General features: G+C 38.9%; 1 protein-coding gene across 1 annotated transcript in view; it reads left to right on the top strand.

Moving 5' to 3' along the window:
* The window catches only part of AKT1 (AKT serine/threonine kinase 1), a 116,905-nt gene that overhangs the window by 40,859 nt on the left and 48,932 nt on the right, over nt 1-27,114 (top strand). The window contains exon 3 of the mRNA XM_088149769.1: nt 26,182-26,310. Coding sequence (XP_088005895.1) covers nt 26,182-26,310 — 129 coding nt within the window. The remainder of the gene's footprint in view (nt 1-26,181; nt 26,311-27,114) is intronic.

The following is a 27,114-nucleotide window of genomic DNA, read 5'->3' as shown; positions in this document are numbered from 1 at the left end:
AGTTTTGCAGGCCTAACAGAACCAGGCTGAGATCTCTGTTTAATAATTTACTGGTGGTATCAGTATTTGTTTCTTGCAACACAGTCAATGGAGTATTTAAACATCTTGACGATTAACAGATGTATTCTGGCATACATTTAATGGACTGTAATCCATTTCAACAAAGAGTTGTGATGATGGGCTATTATTTAATTATTATTATTTCAGTTTAGGCCCTTCATTTCTAAAATAATGGATAAAAACACTGAATTTCAGCAGAGAATTTTAGGTGCCAAAATACACCCAAAAAATCGAGTTCAGCTTATCTGTGGATGGGCTTATCTGCAAATATATATGGTAATATTTTTTTAAGTACCCATATTTCCCATATGTATCATGTATAAGCCCATCTGTGGATAAGCCATACCTCAAATGTTTAACTAAATACCATGAAAAATGCATGTTGGCTTATCCGCGGGTGGTGCATTTTTCATGATACTGTATTTTGGTTAAAAATTTGAGGGTCAGCTTATCGGATGGATGGGCTTATACGTGTGTGTGTGTGTGTGTATCATATACTCTTACACAGATACTCCAAAGACAATTAACATACTGGTTAGCAGGAAACTATCCCCCAGTTGTAGTGTTGCTGTGATTGGTGGATGGTTTGGATAGATGGCTCGATCCATCTCTCAAAATTCACTCCAGGCTTTGCTCCCCTGCTTAACCTGAGCGAGCCCACTGCCGGCTGGCTTAGTTAAGCAGGAGCAGGTTTTGACAGTGCTCCTGGTTTGCCTGCACAAGCCTCATAAGCTTTAAAAAGACTGTCACCTAACCTGCCACAGTTTGAGAAGTTTTGCTTTAAGGTATGACTCTTGTGTTTTTGTTTGTTTTTGTTAGGTTTTTTTTTTTAACCAATTTTGTGAGTTGACTTACTTGCTTTTATAGTACTTTTGCAATAAGTATAGTATCTGCCCAGCTGGTTCAATCTAACAGGGTTGGCGCACTCTGAATTTCATCGATTAAAAAATGCCATGTGTCTGGACCCCAGAAGCGCGCCTTCTCTGTAGCAGTGCCTGCCCGCTGGAATAAGGTCCCCCCCCCCCCCAAATTTGAATGGCTCCCATCCTACTGGTATTTTGAAGAGCCCTAAAGACCTGGCTCTTCGCCCAGGCCTTTAGCAAGGATGACTGATGCCCCTTCCTTTTTGTTCCCATCCAGGTTTGTTTTCTTTGCCATCATTGTTCTATCTTAAGCTGTTTTTTGTAGGCTTTGTATTGTTTTTTGTTCTTAAAAGTTTTTAACAATTGTAAACCGCCCAGAGTCACTGGGAGTCAGGCAGCATATGCCCCCTGTGTTCCAAATGCCGTACTTCAACAGGAAGCAGGAGTCAGTAAACTGGAATCTAATATCTGGATAAATATCTTTACCTACTGGTTAAAATTACATCACAACCCCAGTGGACTGACCCATCTAATATTATCAGATAACTTCAAATCCTCTTGGGAAATAGCTGTTCAAAAGAAACTGAGTCTCTGTGGTTTCTCCAGTGATGCCATTTTAACCCCAGAGTTAGATCAAGCTAGATCAATGTTAAGGCAAAGGATCTTAGATGTAGAAGGCCAAACAGAAACTGCTGCATTTTCTCATAATATAATTGCTGATAACCACATCTTAGCACCCAAACCAGCTTTGTATTTATATCATATTACAGTCCTTAAGTTCAGGAAAGCCTTATCTCTAGCCCAGTTTAATGTCCTCCCCACAACTGTTTTGGAAGGGTATTGCCCCTGTGACATGGGTGCCATAGAAACAACAGCCCATGTTCTTTTGTATTGTCAATTCTGCAGGGATATTCACCACCAGTTGATTACCCCCCTTTTATTTAAATTTCCAGGGCACTCTGATCATTTTATTTGCATTACCTGTTAAACAACCAAGATAAATGTATTTCCCTAAAAGTAGCAAAATTCTGCTACATTATGTGTAAGCTTTGCCCACAAATGGTTGCTAACAGTTATTGATGTTAGGGGATAATTTTGCTTTGTTTGTTTTATAGAATGCATTTTTATTGGTCAGTGACCGAAATAAAGTCTGTCTGTCTGTCAGGCGGCATATAAATTTAATGAATTATGGTTGGTTGCACAGTCAGCCAGATGTTTAGATTGGATTTGGCATTTTTGTTCACCTATTGAGTTCTTCCCAAGGACCTGGGATAGGCAGATGTTGTTTAAGGTATTGTCGCAGGATGTAAGCTGTTCCAAGTAAAGCTGCCTTTTGCATTTGACTGGTGGTGATTTTGTCAATGCTGATGGTATTCAAGTGGTGCTCCAGATGTTTTGGAATTGCTCCCAATGCACCTATTACTGTTGGTACTGTCTTTGCTTTCTTTTGCCACAGTTGTTCTACTTCTGTTTGCAGGTCTTTATATTTTGTGATTTTCTCCAGTTCTTTCTCTTCTATTCTGCTGTCTCCAGGAATTGCAGTGCCCACCGTTCAGACTTTTTTGTCTTTCTTATCAACAATTGTTAAGTCTGGGGTGTTGTGTGGCAGGTGCTTGTCTGTTTGAATTCTAAAATCCCAGAACACTTTAGCGTCTTCATTTTCTATTACTTTGTCTGCTTTGTGGTCCCACCAGTTCTTGCTTACAGGCAAATGGTATTTCTTGCAGATATTCCAGTGCACCATGGTTGTTACTTTGTCATGCTGTTGTTTGTAGTCCGTCTGTCCGATCTTCTTGCAGCAGCTAACTAGGTGGTCCGTTGTTTCTTCAGCTTCTTTGCAGAGCCGGCATTTGCTGTCTGTTGCTGTTTTTTCAATTCTGGCTTTATATGCATTTGTTCTTAATTAATTCTGGTCTTGTGCAGCCAGAATTAGCCCCTCTGCCTCTTTCTTCAACTTCCCTGCTCTTAGCCATTGCCAGGTCTTGTTGTTATCTGCTTTGCCTGCTAGTTTTTTTGTGTACTGGCCATGTAATACTTTGCTTTGCCATGGCTCTTTTCTGTTCTTCATTTGGTCTTTCTTATAGGCCAGTTTGGTCTCCTTGGCATTCAGTAAGCTTTCATGGTGTACTAGTTTCAGTGCATCTTCTTCACTGTTCTTCCAATGCCCTTTTTTCTTCTTCAGCTGTCTGGTGTACTTGCAACATTCCATGCCCACCTATGCTCCTTGGTAAGCAGAGTCTGTCAGTGTTGCTGCGTGGATGAAGGGCATGATTCAGTGTCATTATTTTTCTGGTCTTCTTATCCAGGACTTCTAGTTCAGCTTGAGTGCAGTCCACTATTCCAGCTGTATATCTAATGACTGGAATTGCCGGATGTTAATCGCCTTGATGGCACTTCTGCCACTGAGTTTGGACTTTAAGATCTTCTTCACTCTTCTGATGCTAACCTTCTTCTTGACTTCAGTGTGCTTGATGTTGTCAGCCTGAAGGATGTAAAGCAGGTGGGATAGCCTGGCAGATGTTTTTGATGTTTGATAGCCATGGCCTGACTTGTTCAGTATTGTGACAGAGAAATCAATGCAATGACAAACAGTAGTGGTGATAGTGAGTTTCCTTGAAAGATTCTTGTCTTGATGTTAACCGCTCCCAGTCTATCACCATTGACCAGCAACTGTGTCTTCCATTGTGCCATTGATCTTTGCACAAAGTTTCTAATGTTTCTATTGACTCCTTTTATTTCTAAGCACTTGATTATCCAGTCATGTGGTGGAGAGTCAAATGCAACCATGAGATCCGGCAACTCATGGTTTCCACTTTGTGCAGAATATCCAATAATAGTGTGCAAAATGTTTTGAGGTCCAAATGTTTTGACTTATTACAATTACAAGTCTTATTACAATTTCACCAAAAGTGGCTCAGTGTTGGAATGAGCCATTCCAACATCTGTTGTGCAGTTGGAGTGTCTTTTCTCAAAGTCAGAATGGGGCATTTGGGGCTTAGAACTTTTGACTTCAAAACATTATCTATGCTTTTGCTATTCACTACCATCAGATTTGAAGAGAATCAAAACAAAAATCACACTCATGTTTTTTCAGTCTCATTGTTTTTAGTTGACTCAGTAGTCAGCAGTCCTGGTGGTTTGTGTTAATTGGGATTAGATTCCATTTGAATGGACAGTAATGTATATCATATATTGGCATGCATTGGAGTGTTTGTGATTTTAATACTTTATGTAGTCTCCAAATGGAATTATAATGTTCTTCTGTACCTGGATCCATTTGCACATTAGGTTTTGGAGGGCGTCAGGTCTTTGATGGTGAATAGGGGTAGGGAGAGTTTCCATTCTCCTGTGTAAAAAAGTCTTGCTCTGTAGCTTGCCTTGGCCATTTCAGTGACAATATTATGAGTGCAAAGGAATGCCCTAGTGGACTAAGTGAAATTCAGGGTGTGCCCGATGAGTACCACAATGGTTACCTGGCCGGGCACCTATGCAACGGCTGTGGATACAAGCTCCGGTTCCTTCTTTGCTTTCAAGTATTGGTCTCTAAATAGAGAACTCCTTTAAAGATGCAACTTTCTTACTTCACAAACTAAAGTCTTTGGGTTGTTTGGTGAAAGAACAGGCATTATTCTCTCCTAACCCTCCTTCCCTCACCCTCCAAATGCTTCAAGGCATAATGTAATCTTTTTCATCCTTTAGAATTGCAAAGAGAAAGCTGGAACTGGTCGGGATGCCTCATCAACATCTGCTTTTTCTGCCGATTGCATCAACCTCATTCTCTTCCAAACTGTAATTTTCACTGTAATGATGGATTATGTTTGTCATACTTGATAGAAATCTGGCTTTTGCGTTTTGGTTCTCCCCCTTTTTTTCCCCTTCATCTCCCCAACCCGCCCACCGTCCTCATTTCTTTTTCTTTTTTAAGTAATAATAAAACCAATTCTCTTGCTTAAGACTTGAGAAGTCAAATAAATCTGAATCCGAAGCTCAACTCGCAGAAGAAAAACTGCTCTTTAATTTTGGGATTGTCTGATGAGACTCGCGTCTTAGCGATTTATTTGTTGTTCCTTCTCTTTTAACGATGCTGCAGTCGTAAGGCACTGTTTTGCTAAATGTTGTGTAAAAAGTAAATTGTGCCACAGCAGATGTTGGTATTTGGGTGGCTGTCTGTACAACAGGGGGATGGCCACAGTCATCTCTGTCAGCTGTCTTCAGGCTCCACAGGCCTGCTGTGTGGTTACTTTGGTGTGTAAAAACAGCTCATTTCACAACTGGGGAAGTTTAGCATTATGCTTGGCATTGAGCCATTCCGCCAAGTTTAACACAAGTGTTTATCCAGCAATTTTCTTAACACTGGTAGCTCCACAATAATGTGTATTAAACTTCAATAAGGAAGTGAAGAGAATGAGAGTAAAGGCTGTTTCTTTTTTGTTTGCTTGCTTGTTTGCCTCTCATTGTTTTCTTTTTTTCAAGAAAACTGGTCACAGTGTGGAATCCTTTCTGTTTGTTTATTGGGAAGCATTCCTCTACACCATCATGCACGGCCTGCAGCCTTGAGGCCTCCATTGCAGCTCCTTACATCCCCCCAGATTCTGGTGCATACCAGCAACAAATGTCCACACCACTACCATGTCTTTGTGATGCATGTGCATAAGAAAATAATTCTATTTGAAACCATCAAATCTGGCTGTGTGTGTCTTAAAAGGCACATGGATGCCTTTTAAAAAGAAATTAACAGTTAAATAAGTTAATTATGAACAATTATTTTAAAGCTTAACTGGGAGACGGTCAGCTTTGCAGTGGGCATTGGCTTGAGAAAGTAAATTAAAACATGAAACAATTTTTTCCACTAAATTGTACTCCCCTGTGGCTCTAAAATTCTTGCTTAAGTATTAGGCTGCACATTTTGTGGAGATTTGATTTGAGCCTTCTGTTTTAATTGCTAAAATCTCATAGGAATAATTAGATGATCACCCTCCTCTTTAGGCCCTTGGGTTTGCCGTTGCTAAGCCTGAGGTTGGAATGTCTGCTTATTTTACATCTATCATTTGCAATTCTCCCAAGCTGGCATGAATGGCCTTAAGAATTGCTTTGGTGAATGCTCAGTATGTGACTGGGTTGAGCTAGCTTGTCCATGAAGTTGATTGCAAGGAGTTTTCCCAAGAATGGCTCTCCAAATGATTCTGGACTCCCAATCCCATCAGCCCCATCTGAAGTTGATGGGAGTTAGTATTTAATTACATTTGAAGATTTCCCATTTCCTTATCTCCCTTACCTGACTGAGCTTATGAGAGAGATCCTTCTGCTGTGTGAAATCCTAGTATCTTCCTAGTACCTCTGGTACAGTATCTGCCTCTTGTTAGATGTTGAACAAAAGGAAGTTGCAGAGAAGGGGAAACCACTTAAAATTACTGTCTCTTTCTGTAGCGGGATATGAAAGCTGTGGGTGAGTTTAAAAGCATTAGAATATCAAAGAAAATAAAAGAAGAATATTAAATAATAGATTTATTTATGTATTATATTTGACTTATATGGCTGCCCATCTCACCATAGCAACTCTGAGCAGCTAACACAATTTACAAGACCAAATACAGATACGACAATAAAAAGAAAAACATATACTAAAAAAAGGATAGAATATCAATCAAAAATAACCTGTCGATAGTAAATTAACAAAACCTCCTGACCTCTGTACCTGGAAAACGGTCAAGTCTTAAGAGCTTTCTGACAGGCCAACAGGGTCAGGGCCAAACTTATCTCAAGTGGTGGTGTGATGTTGCAGAGGGCAGGTGCTGTGACAGGAAAAGCCCACCTGCTGGGTCCCTCTAGATTACTACCCTTAATCAGTGGGACCCAGGGCATGCCCCTCCTATTGGACTTGATGGGGGCAGAAAGAAACAAGTAGAGAAAAGGAGTCTGTCAAATACATTTTGGTGGGCAGGAATGGAGTCATCAGGTACCAGCTTTAAATTTATACAATAATGCAGTGTTCCTCAACCTTAGCAACTTTAAGCTGTGTGGACTTCAACTCCCAGAATTCCCCAGCCAGTGCTGGCTGGGGAATTCTGGGAATTGAAGTCCACACAGCTTAAAGTTGCTGAGGTTGAGAAACACTGCAGTACAGTAATGAATTCCTCCATTTTTACTAAGTCATACTTAACACTTCTTGAGTTATAGATGTCCTTGGTTTCTGCTAGTTACTGTATTGTATGGGCAGAATAAGGTTCCTAAAGGAAAGAAAACAAAGCCCTCAGTGATTGAATTTTCCTTTCCCAGAGATGAGTGTGGTCATCTGTACTGCACGCCAGATTTTACACAACCAGGTCTTTAAGATGTTAGCAGTGCAGTTCTCTAGGCTCTTGCTAGCAAAATTCTTGCTGCGGTCAGCAGACAGGTTTCCATACGTTCTTTTCCCTCTTCGTGCTTCCCAGAAGTATGGGAGAGCTGATGTTTAAAGGAAGGAATGCTATATATTCATGGCTTCTGGTCCCAGCAGTGGCAGCAGGTGCTGCCAGAAAAATGACATCATGTGTGTGGGGGGGGAGTAGGCCATTGTTTGGGGAGGGGGGCGCTCCCTTTACATCCATTCTCTCTTCCTTTTTCAGTATCCAAAGCAGGAATTGTGGTGCAGCTGATCCCAGCTGGAGAATATCTTAGTCAATCTCTATTAGGCTTATTTTCTCCCCCACTCCCCAACACCCTTCCCTCTGCTGCCTTGAAGTTGCTGGCACCAGCGAGATTCTCCAGGGTGGCCTCTGTCAGCTTGACCTTTACAACAGCAGCAGCAGCAGCAGCCGCAAGACTTCAGCAGCTGCAACTGGGGAAGGCAGGAACACATCAGAAGCAATGAGAAATTTGGGGGGCGGAGGAGAATTGAGCTGCATGGCTGCAACTCCTTTTTTTTTTTCTTCCTACCTTTCTTCTCTTCCTTTAGCCTTGCAAAATTCCCAGCATTTAGTCTGTTACTCCTATTTCATGTATTTGGTTTTTAACATGGGTAAATTATTAATAATTCTACAGTAGTGTGGCTAAAAGTGCTGGAGAGATTGATGGTTGATGGTCAACCACTGGAGAGTTGATAGAAGTAGGGCCCAATGGAGGAATTTGTTAATCTTCCACATTATACCTTTCTTATCTAGCAAATTTATGTTGGATCTTTCTTGATTCATGGGATATCCATCAAGATGAAATACTTATGGGATGGGAAGTGCAATTCTCATGTTCTCCCATTTTGACACTAATCAGATCTTGACCTGTGTAGCTTCAGCAAACTGGTTTCATAAGGGTAAAGATCACCAAATGATTTCTGCCCGAAGTTGTGTACAACTGAAATTTGGATCCATGGATGGTGAAAAGCAAATGGAGAGTATAATGGATAAGTGCAATTAAACTGGTTTCATTTTAGCACTGCAAACATAACTAAGAGTTCTTCCTACAGATGTGATGAGTTGTAACTCCCATAATGCACAATCAATTTATGGTATTCTGCCTTACTTTGATGTCAGGTCTTAATATCTTAGAATGTGACACTCGGCTCATATTTTAAAATAACAAAAATGGACAGCTATTAAAAGGTAGTGGAAGCTTTTTCTAATATGTTTGTGCTTTATAAGACTTCATTTGCATCTTTTTCCATTAGAGGCAGCTGTAGGTTAAGGAGTAGTTTGAGTAAGCTGTGCCAAAGGAGAACATCAGGGATTTTGTATGCTGATTAATTCTCTTTCGCTCCTTTGGGAATATCTTGCATTAGTGAAAATTAATTGCTGTAAGCAATACAGTGGAAGGTTTGTTTGCTTGTTTGTTTGGACCTGCTAAACTATCCTTTCCAAGCCTAGTACCTTCCAGGTGTGCTAGAGTACCATACCCATGCTGGCTGAGGATGATGTAAATTGTAGTCCAGTGCATCCAGAGAGTACCAAAAGACTATTAAGAACAAATAAAAATAAAAACCTTATGCACACTACTTAGATATGTCTTCAGTTTGCTACAAAACGAAAAGATTTGATTTTAAGACCAAGTAGATTAGAATTGGGAACTTCTGCTTTGTGTTTTCCCCACCTCCTTCTCAAACATAAAACTTTGACAGGAAGAATCCATATTTAATTAAATGTTCTACTTTAATTGGGTAATTTCTACAGAACTTTTCCTTGCAATTTAAGTCCCATAAGTATTACTGTTAAGAGTTTTCAAAGTTCCAGGTGTTTTGTAATTCTCCAAAAAATCTCTTTGTGATTCCCTGCAAAACACTTGTGTTTCTCTTGTGCACTGAAAAGTAATGAGTTGGAAACTACCCTTGTTCCTCTGGTGCAGGAGGGGGGAATGATGTTAGGAATTTTGAGAATTAAAGCCCGTCACATCTGGAGGGGTCTGGGTTGGAGAGGGTTAGTCTTATCAACTGGCCAGTTATCCCATGCTGATGTGCACTGGTGCCAGATAGGTAAAATCCTCTGTTTTTTAATGTTGTTTTCAGATACCGTGCAAAACCTTCTCTCCTCCCCGTCTGTCCTTTTTATGAATGTTGCTCTAAACATGAGACTATTTAATCATTCCTTACACTCCCCGCCCTCAAATTCCCTGAAGATACGATAATGAAGCAGGTGCCAGATATATTGTTAGTTTTCTGCTGGCCGTGAGAAACAGCAGTCAATTCAGAGCAACACACGAAGCAAAGGCCACTCTTAACCTGTTGCCATTCCTGTCAATCACTGCCATGTGGTTTGAACTGCAAGAGGGAGGGGGAGATTGAGAAAGGGTTCTGTCCTATCCAGTAGCATGTGGAAGAAGGCGGAGGCAGGTCCACGTTTCTGTTCGTTTGGCCTTCCTTGGAATACGTCTGCCATCAGAACAGGCTTCCATATATGGTCAATGAAAGCTAAGCTGCCAGTGCAAGGGGTCTGGGTGCAGACCGTCTGCTGACTTGGGCTTGACCTCTCCTATTGGGGAGCATCCTCGATGGCAGTCTCTGCAGGCTTATTGAAATGCAGAGCACAGTCCAGGCTCTTGCAGCTGTCTGTTGGAGGCAGAGTCTGAATGTGCATCCCAAAGAGTGACTGGGCATGGAAAAACAACAAAATAATCTGCAGGATTGTTGCTTTTGTGTGCCTCTCATCAAGGGGCAACCCAGAACTCTTCATCTCTTCAGAAGCATATTTGTGGCAGCATTAGCATATTTTGGGTTTTGCACTCACATTCTTTCTCCTTTTTTTCCCTTTCTTTTCCTTTTCTCTCTCCCTCTCCGCCCCACCCCACAAAATTGTGCTGAATAGATTGCTCAACTGGAATTTCTCCCTCTTTTTCCAGCTGCTCTGATAATCTCCTAAAAGGGGCAATGAGCTATATGCGCATTCTAGGGCTTCTAGGATAGAAAAAATATAAGCGGAAGTGTGGTGGCAAGTGGACCCTTTTTAAAATGAAAATGGTTCCGTTTTATAACAGTTAGCTAAGAAGCCTGATCTGGGAACTAGAAGCCCCTCGTTCAGATCTCCTCTCTGCTGTGAATGAAGGGACAGCTTAGACACAACAGTAACAGCCATGTTGAGGTGAGGGTCTGATTGAGCCTTTCCCAACCTGGTTCTTTCCAGATGTGAAGATTATCACAGCTGGATGGCACTACAGTGTGGGAGGCTGATCTGATCCTTACATTTAAAGAGGTAAGTGAAAGGAGTTGATCTCTTATCTTCCTTGCCTTTCTGCGGTCCATTCCGTAGAATGCCTTCCACCCAGCCAACTGGAATCAGGCCATGCTGTGATTATGAGCAGTGGAGAGGGGCTGTTACACTATTGTTATGCACATGTTAATGCAAATCCTAGAATTCCTTTTCTGCCCAAGTGCATAAGTTCTCTTGCACAGGATACTTATAAACTGGAACGGTAGCTTTGCTGGTGTCAGCGTCCAAGTTTCCATTGCAGAAAACAAACACGTCTGAGACGTGGTCTGCTCCAACTGACCCAGCAGTTATCCTACTCCAAAGTAGTGGTGAATCTGGAACTGGATACAATACAAGATCTGTATTGCCTAAATAATACAGGTCTGCTAAGGACAGGACCCCAGCAGCCAACTTTTCTTGCTAATTTAAAGCTTAAGTGAACATGGAACACCCTTAATAGAACATGTTATGCCTTTTTTTAATTAAAGGAGTTATTATTTTAGTGATTTTACGATTCTAGAATTCATAAACTATTTAATACCACTTATTTCTTTGTTCTTTTGTCATTAGGCTTTAAATGTATATATTTCTATATCAGAAATTATGGATAAGGACTGAATTGTTGTTTGACATTATGCTTCTTCATTGCTATCCATGTTGTATTATTCTAAGTGGTTTAGAAAAGGCATGCACAGGAACTTCCAAGTCTTGCTCATTTTGAATGAGTCTGTGAATCAATCTGTGTGTGAGTTTGTGCATGAGTTTTAGTTCCCCACAACCTAAATGCAAAATGAATTTAAACTGAAATAATAAGTAACTTGAATCAGCATTTGAACATTCCACAGTTTTATGAGATTTCTGGATTCAGTACTTTGAAAAGAATTAACTAAGTCTGGCTGTGGATTCAGTGGCTGAGGTACTATGGAGTGTTTATGAACGTTCCAGTTGTTCAGAAGTCTAAATAACTGTCAGCGGGCATGAGATAGTGGGGAGGAAATTCAGCTATAAGGTAATCCTATGCATGAATGCCTGTGTGTGAAAGAAAACAGTTTCTAACTGGGACATCTCAGTCAGGAACACATAGGAACACAAGGAGCAATTTTCGAATGTTCACTTAGCAATTATATAGTACTTTTTTCTGAATCCTCAAGTTGGTTTGCACATGATGCTTAATAGCAACCATGTAAAAGTCTATTGTTATTGTTATGCATGTATTAGGGCAGGTATGGCATGGGATGGGGGCAGTTTTGCCTAAAGCTGCTTGGCATATTTCAAGATAACACTGAGATTTGAACCTATCTCCTTAAAGAAAATTCTAGCTATTCCTGATGGGGCATAGTGTGCCAAACCAATGTGCTTGCAAATAGAATTGCTGTGCAGAGGTGTGCAAAACATTTTGCAACTGAAGGATTCCAGCTCTGGCGTGTCCTGTTCCAAACTTGAAACGTTTTACAGACTTCTATGGGACCTTTCAGGGTTGCAGCATTTAGACTTCACAATGCTGTGCAGTCTACTAGTGCTTTAAATTTTTGCTGAGTTTTTTAAAAAGTCCTTCCAAAATAATGGTAATATTGTTGTTAAGTTGCTATTTCTTAATTGCACTCTGCTATGAATTGGAGACTGATGTTCAAATAAGCTTGATGCGGCAAGAAGCTTGCAGCAGTTGGTAAATAAAGATGGATTTCCTTTTGTTCTGCTGGTGCTTTGCTCTTCATTATTCTCTACTTACTTCCCAGGGAGTGGCAGCTGTTTCTGATGTTCAGCACTCGATCAGTTGTAGACAGCTCCCAATTTGGTGAATACACTGGTGGAAAGTTGGGTGAAAGACACCATAATGCAGCTCTCTGCAGAATTAACTTTTCATGAAACAAAAGGGTTTCCTGTTCTGAAATATTTAAAAGCATATACTCTATTTTTGTTGAATTTTTTTAAAGAACATCTTACTAGGGTAGCTTTTTTTTTTTTTTTTTTTGGGTTGGCATTGTAAGATGGTACAAACGTGAAATTTTAATGTGCTGTGCATATGGGGTAGATACAACAATGGACACGAAGTCTTTATAGATGAAAACCCATTGTAAAATTGTGTTCATTATCTGGAAATTGCTTTGGGGCTGCTGATGGAAGAGTTTAAATTGTCTGCTTAAAAGCAGGCAGTTTGGAAGAGGAGTAGATTTCAAACAAGCATTTTATAATCTTGAATTGTTAATCCAGGTATCTTTGTTTACTTAACCTTTTGCTTGAGAACATAAGCTAAGATGTTACTGAATTCTGGATCATTCAATAAAACTATATTTTAATTAATAAACTGTTCAACTTTTCTGGCAGTTTGTATATAATATGACTTTCTTTGTAGATATAAAATAATCAAGAACTGCTACATAAACTAGTAGAACTGATTCTTGATTATCTGGTGATTTAATGAGGTGGGTACATTGCGTGTAACATCTAATGCTCTCCCTAGCTTTTTTGTTTTTTCATAATAATAGTATTAATGTTTTAATTGTAGGGTGTTTTTGTAATTACTGTTTTTTATAGTTTTATTGTATGCCATCCAGAGTCATGTTTCTGTGAGATGGGCTGCATATAAATATGATAAATAAATAAATCTTCCTTCAGACTCTTCCTCAGTATTCTTCTGCATGTTGCCTCAGATACATCATCTTAATCCTCGCTTACTCTGGTGTCCAGAATTTAGTATATAAATATGCATGAAGTTTGAATTTGATTATATACTTATTGGTATATAAGAGAAACATAGCTCTGTATGTTTTCCCATATGTACTGGGTGCTATATAAATCTCCATGTGCCTGAATATACTTACAGTATGTACACATACCTTTGCAATTTCAAAATATTCAAAACCCATTACTGTTGATTGGGCCTAACTATTCTCACAAACCTTATGGAATAATATCTACTTTACATGCCTTAAGATAGCTGGCACCTCAGATATAGGATACCTAAGCACACAGGCACAATCTATCCAATGTTAAGTACAGGTAGTCCTCATTTAGTGACAGTTGGGACCAGCAGGTCTGTTGTGAAGCAAAGCAGTCACTAAGTGGGAAATCATGTGACCATGACTGTGCTTTCCTTTTCTCCACTCCCCTGCCCTCTGAATGCTCATCCAGACTCTGGGATAGGCAGCCTGTAGCTGCTGTCTGTAACTGACAAGGCTAATCAGTTTCACACCTTCCACTTTTGTTTACCTCCTAACAACTTTATTTCAGATTCCCTTTTTCCCCTGCCCTTTGGAATGTTCACCCCAGTGTGGGATAATTAGCAAGAACGGAATTAATGTTTGTATTTATATTCATTAGAAAGGAAGGGATTACAAGACAGTAAGCAGTCACACAATGGGGAATACACATCAAAAGGAATGTGTGCTTGCTGGGAGCAGCAAGCTATTGCAAACAGCCAGTGTATTCTCCATTGTGTGCCTGCTTACTCTCTTGTAATCTCTTCTTCTCCAATCTCTCCACACTGCGAGGGGGAAAAAAGAAAAACAATGGGTCAGGCACACGACAATGTGTACTGACTATAATGGCGATCATGTGACTGAGAGATGCTGTGAAGGTTGTAAATGTGTGCCTTGGTTCCAAAGTTATTTTTTCAGCACTGTCATAACTTTGTATGGTCGCTGCACGAGGCATTTGACGAGTGAGGTCTACCTGCATTTGTAATAAAGTTCCATTGATTTCAGTAGCAAAGTTAACTCTGTCTTTAAGTCTGTTGGAATTGAAGGGATTTTAAATTACTTAACACTGTTTGGATTGTATTCAGAAAATGCATTTGCACTCAGATCTTAATGCATTTTCCTAGTCCTAGAATATTTATTTTATGTCTAAGTGAATACAGCAGGTAATTATAAAAAGGTCATTACAAAAATAGACTGTAGCTTCGTATTGGAATTTATGCTGCTCATCAAAGGATCCTGGTCTGAAACCCAGAGAGCTGAATCAGTGAAGACAATACAAGTCAAATAGATTTAACTAAATATCAGGCAGTGTCCTGCCTTTCAAATAATACATTTGATTTCCAAATTATCGCTAATGTGAGAATCTAATATCAAGCATAAAATTGCATGCAGATTCAGCATTTCTCCCTGTTTAATGTGGCAGTTTTGTTTGGTTAGTGGAGTGTCAACATTTCTTGTAATAAAGACATGAAAGTGTGATTGACAGATACACCACGATATATATATGTGCATACCTGTCTGGTACTTGTCAAAGCTTTTCCATATGTGCATAGATGCTTTGGGAAAACATTGGTGTACTATTGGTGTGAAATTGTTCTTATGTAGAACACGGAGAGCTGCCATTTACTAGATGTGACTTGCTTGTCCATCTAGTTACATAATGTTTCTTCTTCTGAGAGCAGCCCATCAGGGAGTTAAGCAGAGATTATTCCTATCACCTATCTGATACTGTTTAAACAGAACTCAGGGTAGAGCCTAAGATCTTCTGAATGCAAAGTATATGCTGGATCACTGAGCTGTGGTCCCTCCCATAATGTAAACTCAACATTTGAGTCATTTTCCAGGATGTGAAAAAGAATCAGCCTCACTACATTGAAGTTCCATTTAAAGCAGCAAAACATCCTCTTTGTCCTGATATTTTTGCATAGTGAAGTCACTTTGTGAGTGTAAAAGGGGGAAAGTAGATGAGTTTGAAACTAGCTGACATATTCATGCTATAACTCTTACAATATAGTGGCCCAAATCCAAAGATGTGGTATGTATGTCTGGGGAAGAATTACTCATGTAACTCAACTACTGGTTTTAAAATTAATAGCTTTTTCTTTGGTTTGGTTTTGCTTTGTTATTCCTTCCTTCAGCAGTAAGAACTGCTATATTGAAGGTAGCAAGCAGACCACTCATTATATAATTATACTTGCTGAAACATCATTATGTTATTACATCAGCCTTCCCTAACCCAATATACTTCCGACTCTAGTTCCCATAATCTCCTGTCACTATGGCAGTGTTGACTCGGAATTATTGGAAATAAAATCCAACTCATCTGGAGTGCATCACATTCAAGAGGATTGTCAAAATAATATACTAGACTGAATAGGTTGCCTGAGAACTCCTCTTAATATTGTTATGCTTCTTAGGTAGGCTTCAAAAGATTTCTTGCAGCTTTGTTGGTAGAAAGTGTATTCCAGTGTTAAACCGCAATTGTGAAAATGTGATTGTTCAATATGTCTAAGTAGCACTGTCCTTTTAAATGAAAAAAAAAGTAAATGCTTGAGCCAGGGTTCTGATTTAGTAAACCGTAACCAACTTTTAAGAGGATTGTGAATGAATATGAGCAAAATTTTGGATGCCATTTACACAGCAATACTGCATCAAGTAGAAATGAGCTACCCTGCATTTTAGATGTGGCCAAAATTAGTATAGTTCTGGTGCCTCTTCAGGTAAAATCTATTGACTCTGCCCTATCTGCATTTAAAGCTTATACTGTACTAATTTTTAAAAATGGAAAGAAAGTGATTTGTTTGTAATACAAAGAATTTGTAGCCAAAGAATAATAGCTTTTGCGCTCTAGCCGAAGAAAGAAAGAAGCTTGGGATTGTAAGAGAAAGCTGTACAGTATTGAGATTAAAAAAACATTTCAATTAAGGCAACTTTTGTAGATCTGTGGGTTAAAATTGCAATGAGAAATTGTACAGCAAGGTACTGTAGGATGTGTTCTCAGGATGAAATTTGGCCTTGAAATAAAAAATGAACCAAACTTTCTGCATACTTCTATTTCTGATTGTTAGTGCATACCTTTTCCTCCCAAAATACTAGAGAAAGTTCAGGCGTGTTAAGGGGAAGTCTCACTTTTTTTGTCATAGTATGGTCTATGCTGTATATACAGTTTGTAAATGCAAGATATGTGCTAAATTTCAGCAATCTATCTGGAAGCACCACTGCAAATAATACCATTATTTGTAGTATAATCTATAAGAAACAGAGAAAAAACATTTTGTGTAACCATAATTAGGCATTCATTATCTTCACCTTTTCTCTTTGGTTGTTTATTCTCAGGTTGGAACATAGTACCAATGTGGTTGCTTTAAGATTTAAAATTAAAAGTTGGTTTTCTTCTGAATACGGATGGCTATTGGGAGGATGTTCCACTTCTCTTTTCCTCTGAGAGTATTTATGGCTAGAAGAGGAACTTAAGGGTATATTTGTATATCATCTTTTTTCATGGTTAGTTACCCCCCCCCCCCATGTCTCCTGTAGAGCATTTCTACACTGCTACAGCTGACAGTATCTTAAGTTGGACTGAGCAATTGAAAAGGTGGAGTCCCTGGAGTTCTCTAAGCTTGGCTGTTTTCTTACAAACTTTTCATTACCCAGCTAGGTAACATCTTCAGTGCTTGAAAAGGCTTTGCATTTTCCTTTGTGAATAATTTCCCCTCTTTTCAGTATACAGGATGGCCAACATTCAGAATTTTGCCATACCTTTAATGTAGTTCCTTGATTGTCGATAGATTCTTAAACAAATTAGTGTGACAACATTTGGTTTTCTAAGCTTCTACTACTCATGAATGCAAAATTATTTTGTGAATATTCCCTGGAAGCAGAGATGCAGATTTAAAAAAAAATATCCAGAAGGCATTTTATAATGTAAATTCATTCAGAACTTCACTGTGTAAGTTTCACTTTCCTCTTATTTCGCTCCCTCATAAATATTTCCATCTTCTACTCCAGTAATTGGAATAGACTTGGCACGGCAGAGAGCACCTTGGGATACAAACTCTATACCAAGAAGAGGGAATGAATGGTGTGCTGGGACATAGAGGAAATCAGAATTGTCAAAAGGTCAGATGCCCCCACTGAATTGCTCTGGGTGATAATACTGGGTCAACAAGTAATTTAATTATGAGGTCATGTAATTGATCCCCATGCCAGAACATTCAGGTGACCTTGAGAACAGAGAATGAAATCTCAAAAATATGCAAGGTGGATCTGAAGGGTGCCTATCCCTGCCAAAAATGAAACTAATCAAAGGGGAGGTAATTCTGGATTTAATCCTGTACAACTCTTAGGATTTATCATGGAAAGTAGGAATTGTTGAACTGATTCCAAACAATGCCCACAGAGCTATCAGGTTTCATTTGTATGTGGGTGGAAGATTCCCAGGAATTCCAGCTAAGTCACATTTGAGTTCAAAACAAAGTTTTGATAAATAGTAAAAAGGACAAGTTAAGACAAATAGTAAAAAGGAAACTGAAAGGGAAAGCTATCTTCTCCAGAATGCTTGGAGGATTACATAAAAATCACATGGAATTTGTTTGATAATTTACTTACAGCGTTTATAAATTGCTCTAATTAGACTAACTCTGAATAGCATAGAAATAACTTGGGTTACAACAAGCAAGGTAAATACAACACCAAACTCTTACTGCATCAGTGGGCTGTCACCCAGCAACCTTATTTACAGTTATCAACTCCCTTTTGGGGAGGGGGCAACATGGATAACTTCCACCTGACTACTGTGACTAATTTGCATAGCATTTTGTAAGTGAAGTCACTCAGATTCAGATTCTTGACTCCGCATGGGCAGAAACCTTGGTGGTAACTGGGTCACCATACTGCAGTGATATTTGGGACTCCTGGTCTGTGACCTCCAAGGAGGTGGATAGGATGTTGCCTAGGCTGCCATCTCCCATTAGTCTTTGGACCCCTACTTAACTGGCTTTTGCCAGGAATGGTGGGCACCTGGATCTGGGAGTGTAATGGATGGCATGAGCAGGGAAGATTCTGGAATGGAACTTCAAGGTTGTCAGGAGGGGGGAGAGACATTCCAGGGCAAGTGCCTCCTCAGCCCGCAGCAAGAGTGTGGGAAGACGAAGAGGATGAGGCTAGCCCCTCCCTAGAGTCTCACGGGTTATAGCCATTAGTTGCTTTAGCATAGGTTTAGTCTGGCGAGATTTTGTCTGAACTGAACTGTACTGGATTGCCTCGTTACTGTTCTTGGGCTGAACCTGACAGGGAGACTGTTTTTGCTGGAGGGGAGTTTGTAGCAGTCTTGAAGGCTATGGTGCATCCCCTTGAGGCCACCCTGCAACAATTTTCATCTGGTTTCTAACTTCCCCTTTCTAGAGAAGGTTGTTGAGACAGTGGTGGTAGACCAGCTTCTCAGCATCCTAGATGACATGGATTATCTGGATCTTTTTTAATTGGGGTTCAGGGCCAGATATGGGACAGAGACATCATTGGTCACTCTCTTGGATGACATTTATGGGGACTTGGATGAGTGTAGTACACTCCTTGTCCTTTTGGATCTCTCATCAGCTTTCAGTACCATTGACCATGATGTTTTACTGGGTCATCTGTGGAGGTTGAGGATTGGAGGCATTGTTTTGCAATGGCTTACTACACTGAGTGGTTACAGTCAGGGAGCAGGGAGAAGAGAGGTTGGCATTATCACAGGCATCTATTTGAAGCCTTGGGTGAGGTCATCCCCAACAGTTTGGGTATAGTATCATCAATATGCTGATAATATCAACTTTACATTGCTATTCTGGGCCATAGGGGAGATGCTGTTGAGGTTTCTGTTCCAGTGCCTGAAGGCTGTAAGAGTCTGAATGGGAGAGAACAGGCTGAAGCTGAACCCAGATTAAATGACTGATTAAATTTCATTAAATATAGTACAGGTAGTCCCCAGGTTAAGAGTGCCCAGTTTACAGATGACCCATAGTTAAGAACAGAGCCTATTGTAGTGAAATTCAAGTTAAATATACAGGTTCGAGTGAATTACACAATACTACTTATACAGTATTACACAATAATACTGTTCTGGCTTACATACAAATTCGACTTAAGGACAGACCTTGGGAACGGAACTTGTTCTTAAACTGAAGACTACCTGTAATGCAAAAGGTTACAGGTGATTAACGCAAAACTCCTCTAAAAAAGCAACAGTTAGCAAAGACAGCACAGATTGGCAGGTGGTTTTCATAGTTTTCTTCCAAGAGCCTTGAAACTTGTGAGCTTTAAATTGCAAGATCTATACCCATGGGATATGATTAGTGGGACTTATTCTCTAGTTAGTATATTTATGATTGCAAGTAACAAAGCAATTCCACGGTGCAATCCTAAATACACTAACTAAAGAATAAGTCCCATTGATCACAACCATGGGTATAGATCTTGAAATTTAAAGAGATATTCCTATTGTGAAAGCATTTTGGTATAGTAGTTAAAGGCACTGGACTAGAAACCAGAAGACTGAGTTCTAGTCCTGTTTTAGGCACAAAGCCAGCTGAATGACTTTGGGCCAGTCAGTTTCTCTCAGCCCTAGGAAGGAGGCAGTGGCAAACCACTTCCACATGGACTTGACTATGTAATGACCAGGAGTCAAAATGACTCGAAGGCAACTTTAATTTTTTTTCCCCACTGTAGCCTTGCTAGTTTGTTGTCATCTATTTGTTTCCTTTCAGGATTTTTTTTTCACCTATTAAAGTAATAATTTTATTTTAAACCAAGAGTGCTTTTGGCTGAATATTGGTGACTATATGTGAATGGGATATTAATTTAAAATAACTGGATTAATTGCACTAAAATAAGTTTCCCTAATAGGTATAGCAAGGGACTTTTCAGCTTTTCTGATTCTTTGAGAGCCAAATCTGAGATTTTCTGCCTCTACAAGAGTCATTTAACAAATAAAGTTACATAGCTAGGAATGAATGTATATTTCTCATCTGGGCAAGGAATTTTGTTCTCAGTCTTCCCTATAATATGCTTTGTGAGATTCAGACAAATGAAACTTTGCTGTGTGTAATTGTAGCTAAGAGCAACTTACAAAGAAAACTAATGTGATACTCAAGCCAGCTGGTTCTCTGTATTTTGGGGGCTGGGGGGGGAGAGGAAGGTCAGCTCTGATGAGGAGGAAGTGGCCTTACAGCAGGTGGAAGAAGTGGTGGCAGGCTGTGCTACAGAGGGAGGGGAGGTCTGTGAGATAGGGAGAGGGGGAGAGTCCATCTGTAGGGGAGTGTCTAGGGCACAGCCCATATTCTCAAGGGAGACATTTCTTGGAAGAAGATAGAACAGCTGGAGATGTGAGATGGAGACAAGCAAGAAACAAATGTGATAGAAGTCCTGGGTCTGAAGCTCATAAATAAATGTTAAGTTGGGCAATAACCATTCCAATCAATCAGTGTCAGATTTTATTTTTTTTTATTTGTTCGTTTGTTTTGGGATGGCAAGTAGAATATTTTGCCTGGGTTGTGAGTAAATAACTCATCCCTGTGGCTTGAATAGACCATTGGTTGCATTTTTAAAAAAAAGTTGCCTGCAATGCTGCATTTTTTATGCTCGCTGCAATTATGTTTATTTTTATAGCACATAAAGAATAGACTCCTTTTCTTCACCTTGAGAAAGTACCTAAAGGTCTCCTTTGTCTCCAGAAAGTACCTAAAGGTTTCCTTTATCTCCAGGTGTCTCCTTCTTGTCCTCCAAATTATCCTGTTTTATGCATTTCACAACCATAACAACTACTTGCTCAGAGTTCCAGGAGAGAAGTCAGTGCTTTGGGTATAACTGGTACTTTCCACTGGGTTTGACTCGTTGATAAATAATTACTCTGGGTAATGTAAAATTTATGTTGGTTGATTTCATTTCACATGTGAAGTATTTACTCACTGATGAATATACCAGCTGCTGTACAATAGTTCTTGTGCAGTTGTTCCTAGAAAAATAAGGAATGAAATATGAAATGATGGTTCAGCAGGGAAACTCTGTGTTGAGCAAGTAGGAAAATTATGTTTGGGTCACTATATGGAAGCTGCCTTGAGTGACTTCAAAACTAGAACTGTTACATTAGAAAGGCCATTTTTACACATGAGAAATGCAAACCAAATGCCTTCGGTTGTTATAACTATTCTAATAAACAGATTTGGATTGATTTCATGTTTTGTGGCATTTGCCATTTTGCGCTTTTGAATACTTGTGTTCCTAACATGTCAAACATTAGTGGAGTTTTGATCTTTTCCTTTGTCTTGCAGTTGGGTTAGATTTTGACACTGTAATGGCCATAGATTTTGACTTGTATAAATATTGCAAATTAGCAGATGAATAAAAGGGGAGAGGCCAGGAACTTAATAGCTTTAAAAAAAATTTTTTTTAATTTTTTTACTTGTTGGTATTTTAAATTTGTTAAACTTGTTTCGTTCATCTATTTTTTCCTTCTATTAAGATGTATAAACGTACGCGCGTGCACACACACACATAACAAGTAACAAAATAATGGAAATTTCAATATCAAGTAATTTAGCCTAAGATCAAAACCCTTATTATAGAACAAATACCTTGATGTATGCTCTTCCTATATCTCTTCCTTTCCAATGTTATGCTTAACTTTGAATGAAAAACCAAATAATCATAAGACTCGTGACAGTGATATCTTAAACTGTAACTAATAATGATAGAATATCCACCTTTTTTCCACTCTTTTTTATATTTAATACTCTAAGGTATCCAAATAATAGAACGTTAAGAATTTACGTATATTGTATTATATAAATATCATATTGAAATAACATAATGTATCAAAATTTATACTATCACAATAAAAAGAAAAAAATAACCAACATTAGAATAATGAGTAAAATTAAATATCTGAAAGACCAAATGCTAATACATATATTTATTAATGGAATTTTGATATTTTCCTTTGTCTTGTGATTAAGATAGATTTTGACACTGTAATCACCAAGAGGTCTGCTGTAGCAAAGGATACTACAGGTAGTCCTCGACTTAAAACCATAATAGGGTTTTTATTTAATTTAATTTTTTTGTTTTTATTCTAATAATAACTTATCTTTTTATAATGCCTGTTTTTATTCACTTGTTATTTTATTTTAATTGTTGTATGCCACCCAGAATCGCTTTGTGTGAGATGGGCAGCTATATAAATGTGATAAATAAATAAAGACTGGCAAATTTGTTGTTAAGCAAGGCATCATGTGACCGCACCCAATTTCACAACATTTTTTGTGGCAGTTGTTAAGTGAATCACTGTAGTTGTTAAGTGAATCATATGGTCATTAAGGGAATCACACAGTTCTCCATTGACTTTGCTTGTCAGAAACTAGCTGGGAAGGTCGCAAATGGCGATCACGTAACCCTGGGACACTGCAAGTGTTGTAAATACATGCCAGTTGCCAAGCACCCAAATTTTGATTACATGACCACGGGGACGCTGCAGTGGTCATAAGTGCAAGGGCTGGTCGTAAGTCACTTTTTCAGCTCCATCGTAACTTCGAACGGTCACTAAACTGTTCATACATCGAGGACTACCTGTATATGAAACTGAATGCGGTGTGTTTTAGTTCAGTCTGTTGTTTGTTTCTTGTTAAAGGTTGCCTGTTTTAAATCTCTCTAATCACAATGGGCTGAAATGTAATTTTATTTTATAGGAAAGCAAAGTTTTTCAGGGCTAGAATTGCAAAGCAGGATGAGATTCCATAGGTGTATGAAATTATACTGTACAAGGTACCTGTGTTCCAGTGTACTGTCTCTATATTTACTGCTTGATCAGTTAATGAACCTGGGTTGTACAGATAGTCCTCGTTTAGTGACCACAATTGAGACCAGCAACTCGGTTAAGTAAAGCGGTCGCTAAGTGAAATTGTGACTGTGCTTATGAACTTACTTCAGATTTCCTTTGTTTTACAGACCTGAGAAGGTCATAAATGCGAGTATTGGTCATAAAGTTACTTTTATCACAGTTGTAACTGTGAATGGTTGCTAAACAAGGCAGTTGCTAAATGAAGATTAACTGTATTCTGAAACAGAAAATAACAGTCAGGTACATATAGCGTCCTTCATTGTTTCCAAAGGATGACCTTGTTTCTTCACAAAAAGCCCTTCCTCAAGTACATCGATCTAGATAAGGATATGCATTTAATTGCTTGTTCTTTAAAAAAAACAGCAATCAGCATTAAGTTAAGCATGCTTTTTAAAAGGAGAAGCTTAATGAGTAGTTTTGCCCCAAAAGGTCAGGTTTGTCGGTTTATTTGCTTAAATAAGACTGTTGCTTTGAGAAAGCAGCAGGCTAATTAGTGACACAACCCATTGTTTTAAAATACTTGCACTGCAAAATGTAAATGTAAAAAAAAAAAAAAACCTTCACTTGTCAGAATGAAAAATGACAATAACAGAAAAATAATATGTAGGACATCTGTTTTAACTTTTCTTTTCTTTTTTGAGGTTACACAGGATTTTTAAAATGCATTCCAGAAAAATAATATAGAATTCAAACCCTAAATTGCAAGCAGATTAAAAAGTAAAACAAGGCTCTGTTAACATTTTACAAGATCAGTAGTTGATGCTGTTGTAAACTGTTAAAGCCTGATCTAGTATGAAATTGCTTTTCAAAAGCCCTTCAAAAGCAATACAAAAATAGTGCATTAAATAGCAGATGGAAGTAAGGTATCTGGGCATGTCAAAGAAGCACTGAAGATTTTCTTTGAAAGTTATGAATTCCAGTTGCTAAATCAGTACCAGGTGTATCTTGTGATAAATTAATGACTTTTGTGCCAGCCTAGCTACATGCCTCGGCCAGCAGAATAATTGCTGAAGGTATTGCTCATTGGATGGGCAAGACAGAAATGGAGGAAAAGCAAGATTCACGTGTCTCACTCTTCCCTCCCCTCCCAGTTTGTGTAGCACAGTTTTTCTCAACCTTGACAGCTTGAAGATGGGTGGAGTTGAACTCGCAGAATTGCCCAGCCAGCCTTGCTGGCTGGGGAATTCTGGGAGTTGAAGTCCACCCATCTTCAAGCTGCCAAGGTTGAGAAACACTGGTGTAGCATATGTGTAGCGTATATTGGTGCTTTTGATTTTTCATTTACAGAAGCCTTTTAGCAATATTCCTACAGTTGCATGAATATGAGTGAGACTTGTAGCAAAGAGCTGTAGTATATGGTGCTCATGCTCAGAATGTCAGCCAGCCAACTGTGCCTCTTGCCAAGATCGTCCATTCCACCTCCCTGAGGTTGGGGCTCATTCTAACCCCACCCCCAGCTGCAGGAATCAGTGTCCCTGTCTGCGCAGGATGCAGTCCTCCATTAGCTATTTTGGGGGTGACAGTCGTCATAAGTTGTTTTGTAATTCTATAAATCTTGTGGCCCTCACCATATACTGTATATGATGCTGTATTGCCTACATAAAGACATGCACTGAGGGAAGGAGTTCATTCCCAATATATGGGCTTGAATTTTACTCAGAAGGTAGTTCTGAGTCTAGAAACAGGGATGGATAAACATTTTGCTCTTAAAGAATTCAAGTATTTTTGTTTTTTCTTGCTTTGTGTAAAAACAAGTATGTAAAGATTGTTGCTCAAGTGACATTCTGCCTCAATAATAGTATTTTTTTAAAAATAAATACAGTCTTTGACCACATACAGAGTAAATAATATTTTTTCCGCAAGAAGCTGAAGAAAGTATGCTTTCCCTTTTGAATCTGACATTTATAATTCTGGTAGGAAATGTATTTTATTTCTTATCATGGAGTTTGTGTTGAATGGAAAAGCAGAGGTGCTCATTATTATTGTTTTTTATGTTATGTGTCTATTTATTTATTTGTCTGTATTAAAAAGCTAAGATACTTCTCTAGACATTCCATGCAGTTTCTGAATTACTAAAGTTTGGGAATTAGTCAGCATTGCCATAATGAGAGGATAAATTCCAACTTTGGGGTCAAATTCTGAGATGTTAGAAAAGGGAAAAGAAAAAGGAAAGACAGAAGATTTGGATGTCAATATCAAGAGATTTTATTCATTAGATCACTCTGCCAAAAATGCTTTCTATTTTAGCATGTTGGGGGATGGTCAAAATGAATACTTTTTATATGTACGGTGACCATATTTTTTGGAAAAAATAAAGGACAAACCTGAAAAAGGGGCAAATCTGAAAGAGGTAAAGGATAGAAAGAGGATAAAAAATTTAATTGTTTATGTTCATAACTTTGCTTTACAAAGGAAAATTCAAGACCAAAACCAAGAAAAACTTTACAGAAAGGCATATTCCAATAAAAATATCTAAAAAGCATAAAAAATTTCTAATGGTATGTGGGACAGGGCTTGGGAGGCTGGGTGAAGAGACACTGCCAAGGGAATGGTCAGATAAGAGACAGCACAGCCCACAGCTGGATAGCAGGTGGGGCAAGAGGCTGACAAGAGACCCTCCCTAGTTTCTAGGGCTGTAAAGGAGACTGAGAGGGGGGTGAAATGTACTTTCATACTAGCAAGCTTCTGTCAATGTAGCTTTACAATAAAGTAGAATTAGCTCATCTGGTTATGATTCCTATCTGGTTTACCCTGTGGGGCTGACACTATTATAAGAAGCAAGTATTAAAAAGGATTTCTGCAATCAGACTCTGCATTAAGTGGTACCATTTGTATGGTAAAAGTTAAATGACCAAAATAAAGGACAAAAGTGAGTTTTTGAAAAACAAATCTAAAGGACAGCTTTCTGAAATAAAGGACTGTCCTTTATAATAAAGGACGCAAGGTCACTGCATTTATATATAGTAGTAATACTGATATGGAAAAAATATCCCAAACTTGTGAATCATTCTCAATTTTGGTTCTTCTTTTCCCCGTCTCAGGAGAGTACATTAAAACATGGAGGCCAAGGTACTTTCTGTTGAAGAATGACGGAACATTTATTGGATATAAAGAGCGACCTCAAGATGTGGACCAGCGAGAATCCCCCTTAAATAATTTTTCAGTGGCTCGTAAGTATTCCACAACAGTCAGACTTCTAGATCTGTCCCTAACTAACTGCACCTTTTTGAAACGTGATTTAGCTACTTAGATCATTTCTCCACTAACATTGTTCATGTGTATGCATTCATGTACCTGTGTATGTTCATGGCCAGACCATACTCCAAAACAAAAGATTAATAGTGTTTGAAATAATTAGTCCTGATTAAAATTAATTCCCTGTAAAAGAAGCTAACCAATTTATAAAAGCACGCACGCACATGCACGCACAAATCATTCTCACACAAAACACACAAGTACATATACACACTCATCCTTCTTCCCTCCTTCCACCAGAAGCAGCAAAAGAAATTAAAAATAAAGAGGGGTGAGAGAAGGGGAGAGGTGGCTGCATTAGAAAGAGAAGGAAGGAAAATAAAGAAAGCTGTTGCCACCACTCCTGTCTCACAGAGAGTTGAGGTTTTACTAAAATGTGTGTGGAGTCCAGAGACAGGGGACTCTCCATCCAGAGACTCCACATGCCGTTTTTGCGTGCTTCTGTTGTGACACAAGCTCTGTTCTGCCTCTCTCTTGTAAATATACGAACATATCCTCTACTTCAAAGATAAATAGTGGGGGTGGGGGGGAGTTGTTTTCCTTTCAGATAAAATACAGTAGCTGAATGATGATACAGTTACACCATATATACTACTCATTATTTTCTTTAGTCATTATATAATGAAAATGACCCTTCCTGCTGAAGAGGAAAGTTTAGCAAGCTTGGGGGTTTGCAGGAAAAAAATTGCAAACACAAAAGGGGGAGACGGAACAAGGGA

Source organism: Python bivittatus, unplaced genomic scaffold, assembly GCF_059951505.1.
Source record: "Python bivittatus isolate LINGU-HERP-01145 unplaced genomic scaffold, Pbiv_v1 ctg000580_np1212, whole genome shotgun sequence".
Taxonomy (NCBI): Eukaryota; Metazoa; Chordata; class Lepidosauria; order Squamata; family Pythonidae; genus Python; species Python bivittatus.
Note: the sequence above shows the minus strand (reverse complement) of the source record. Positions and strands in the feature narration are given on the sequence as shown.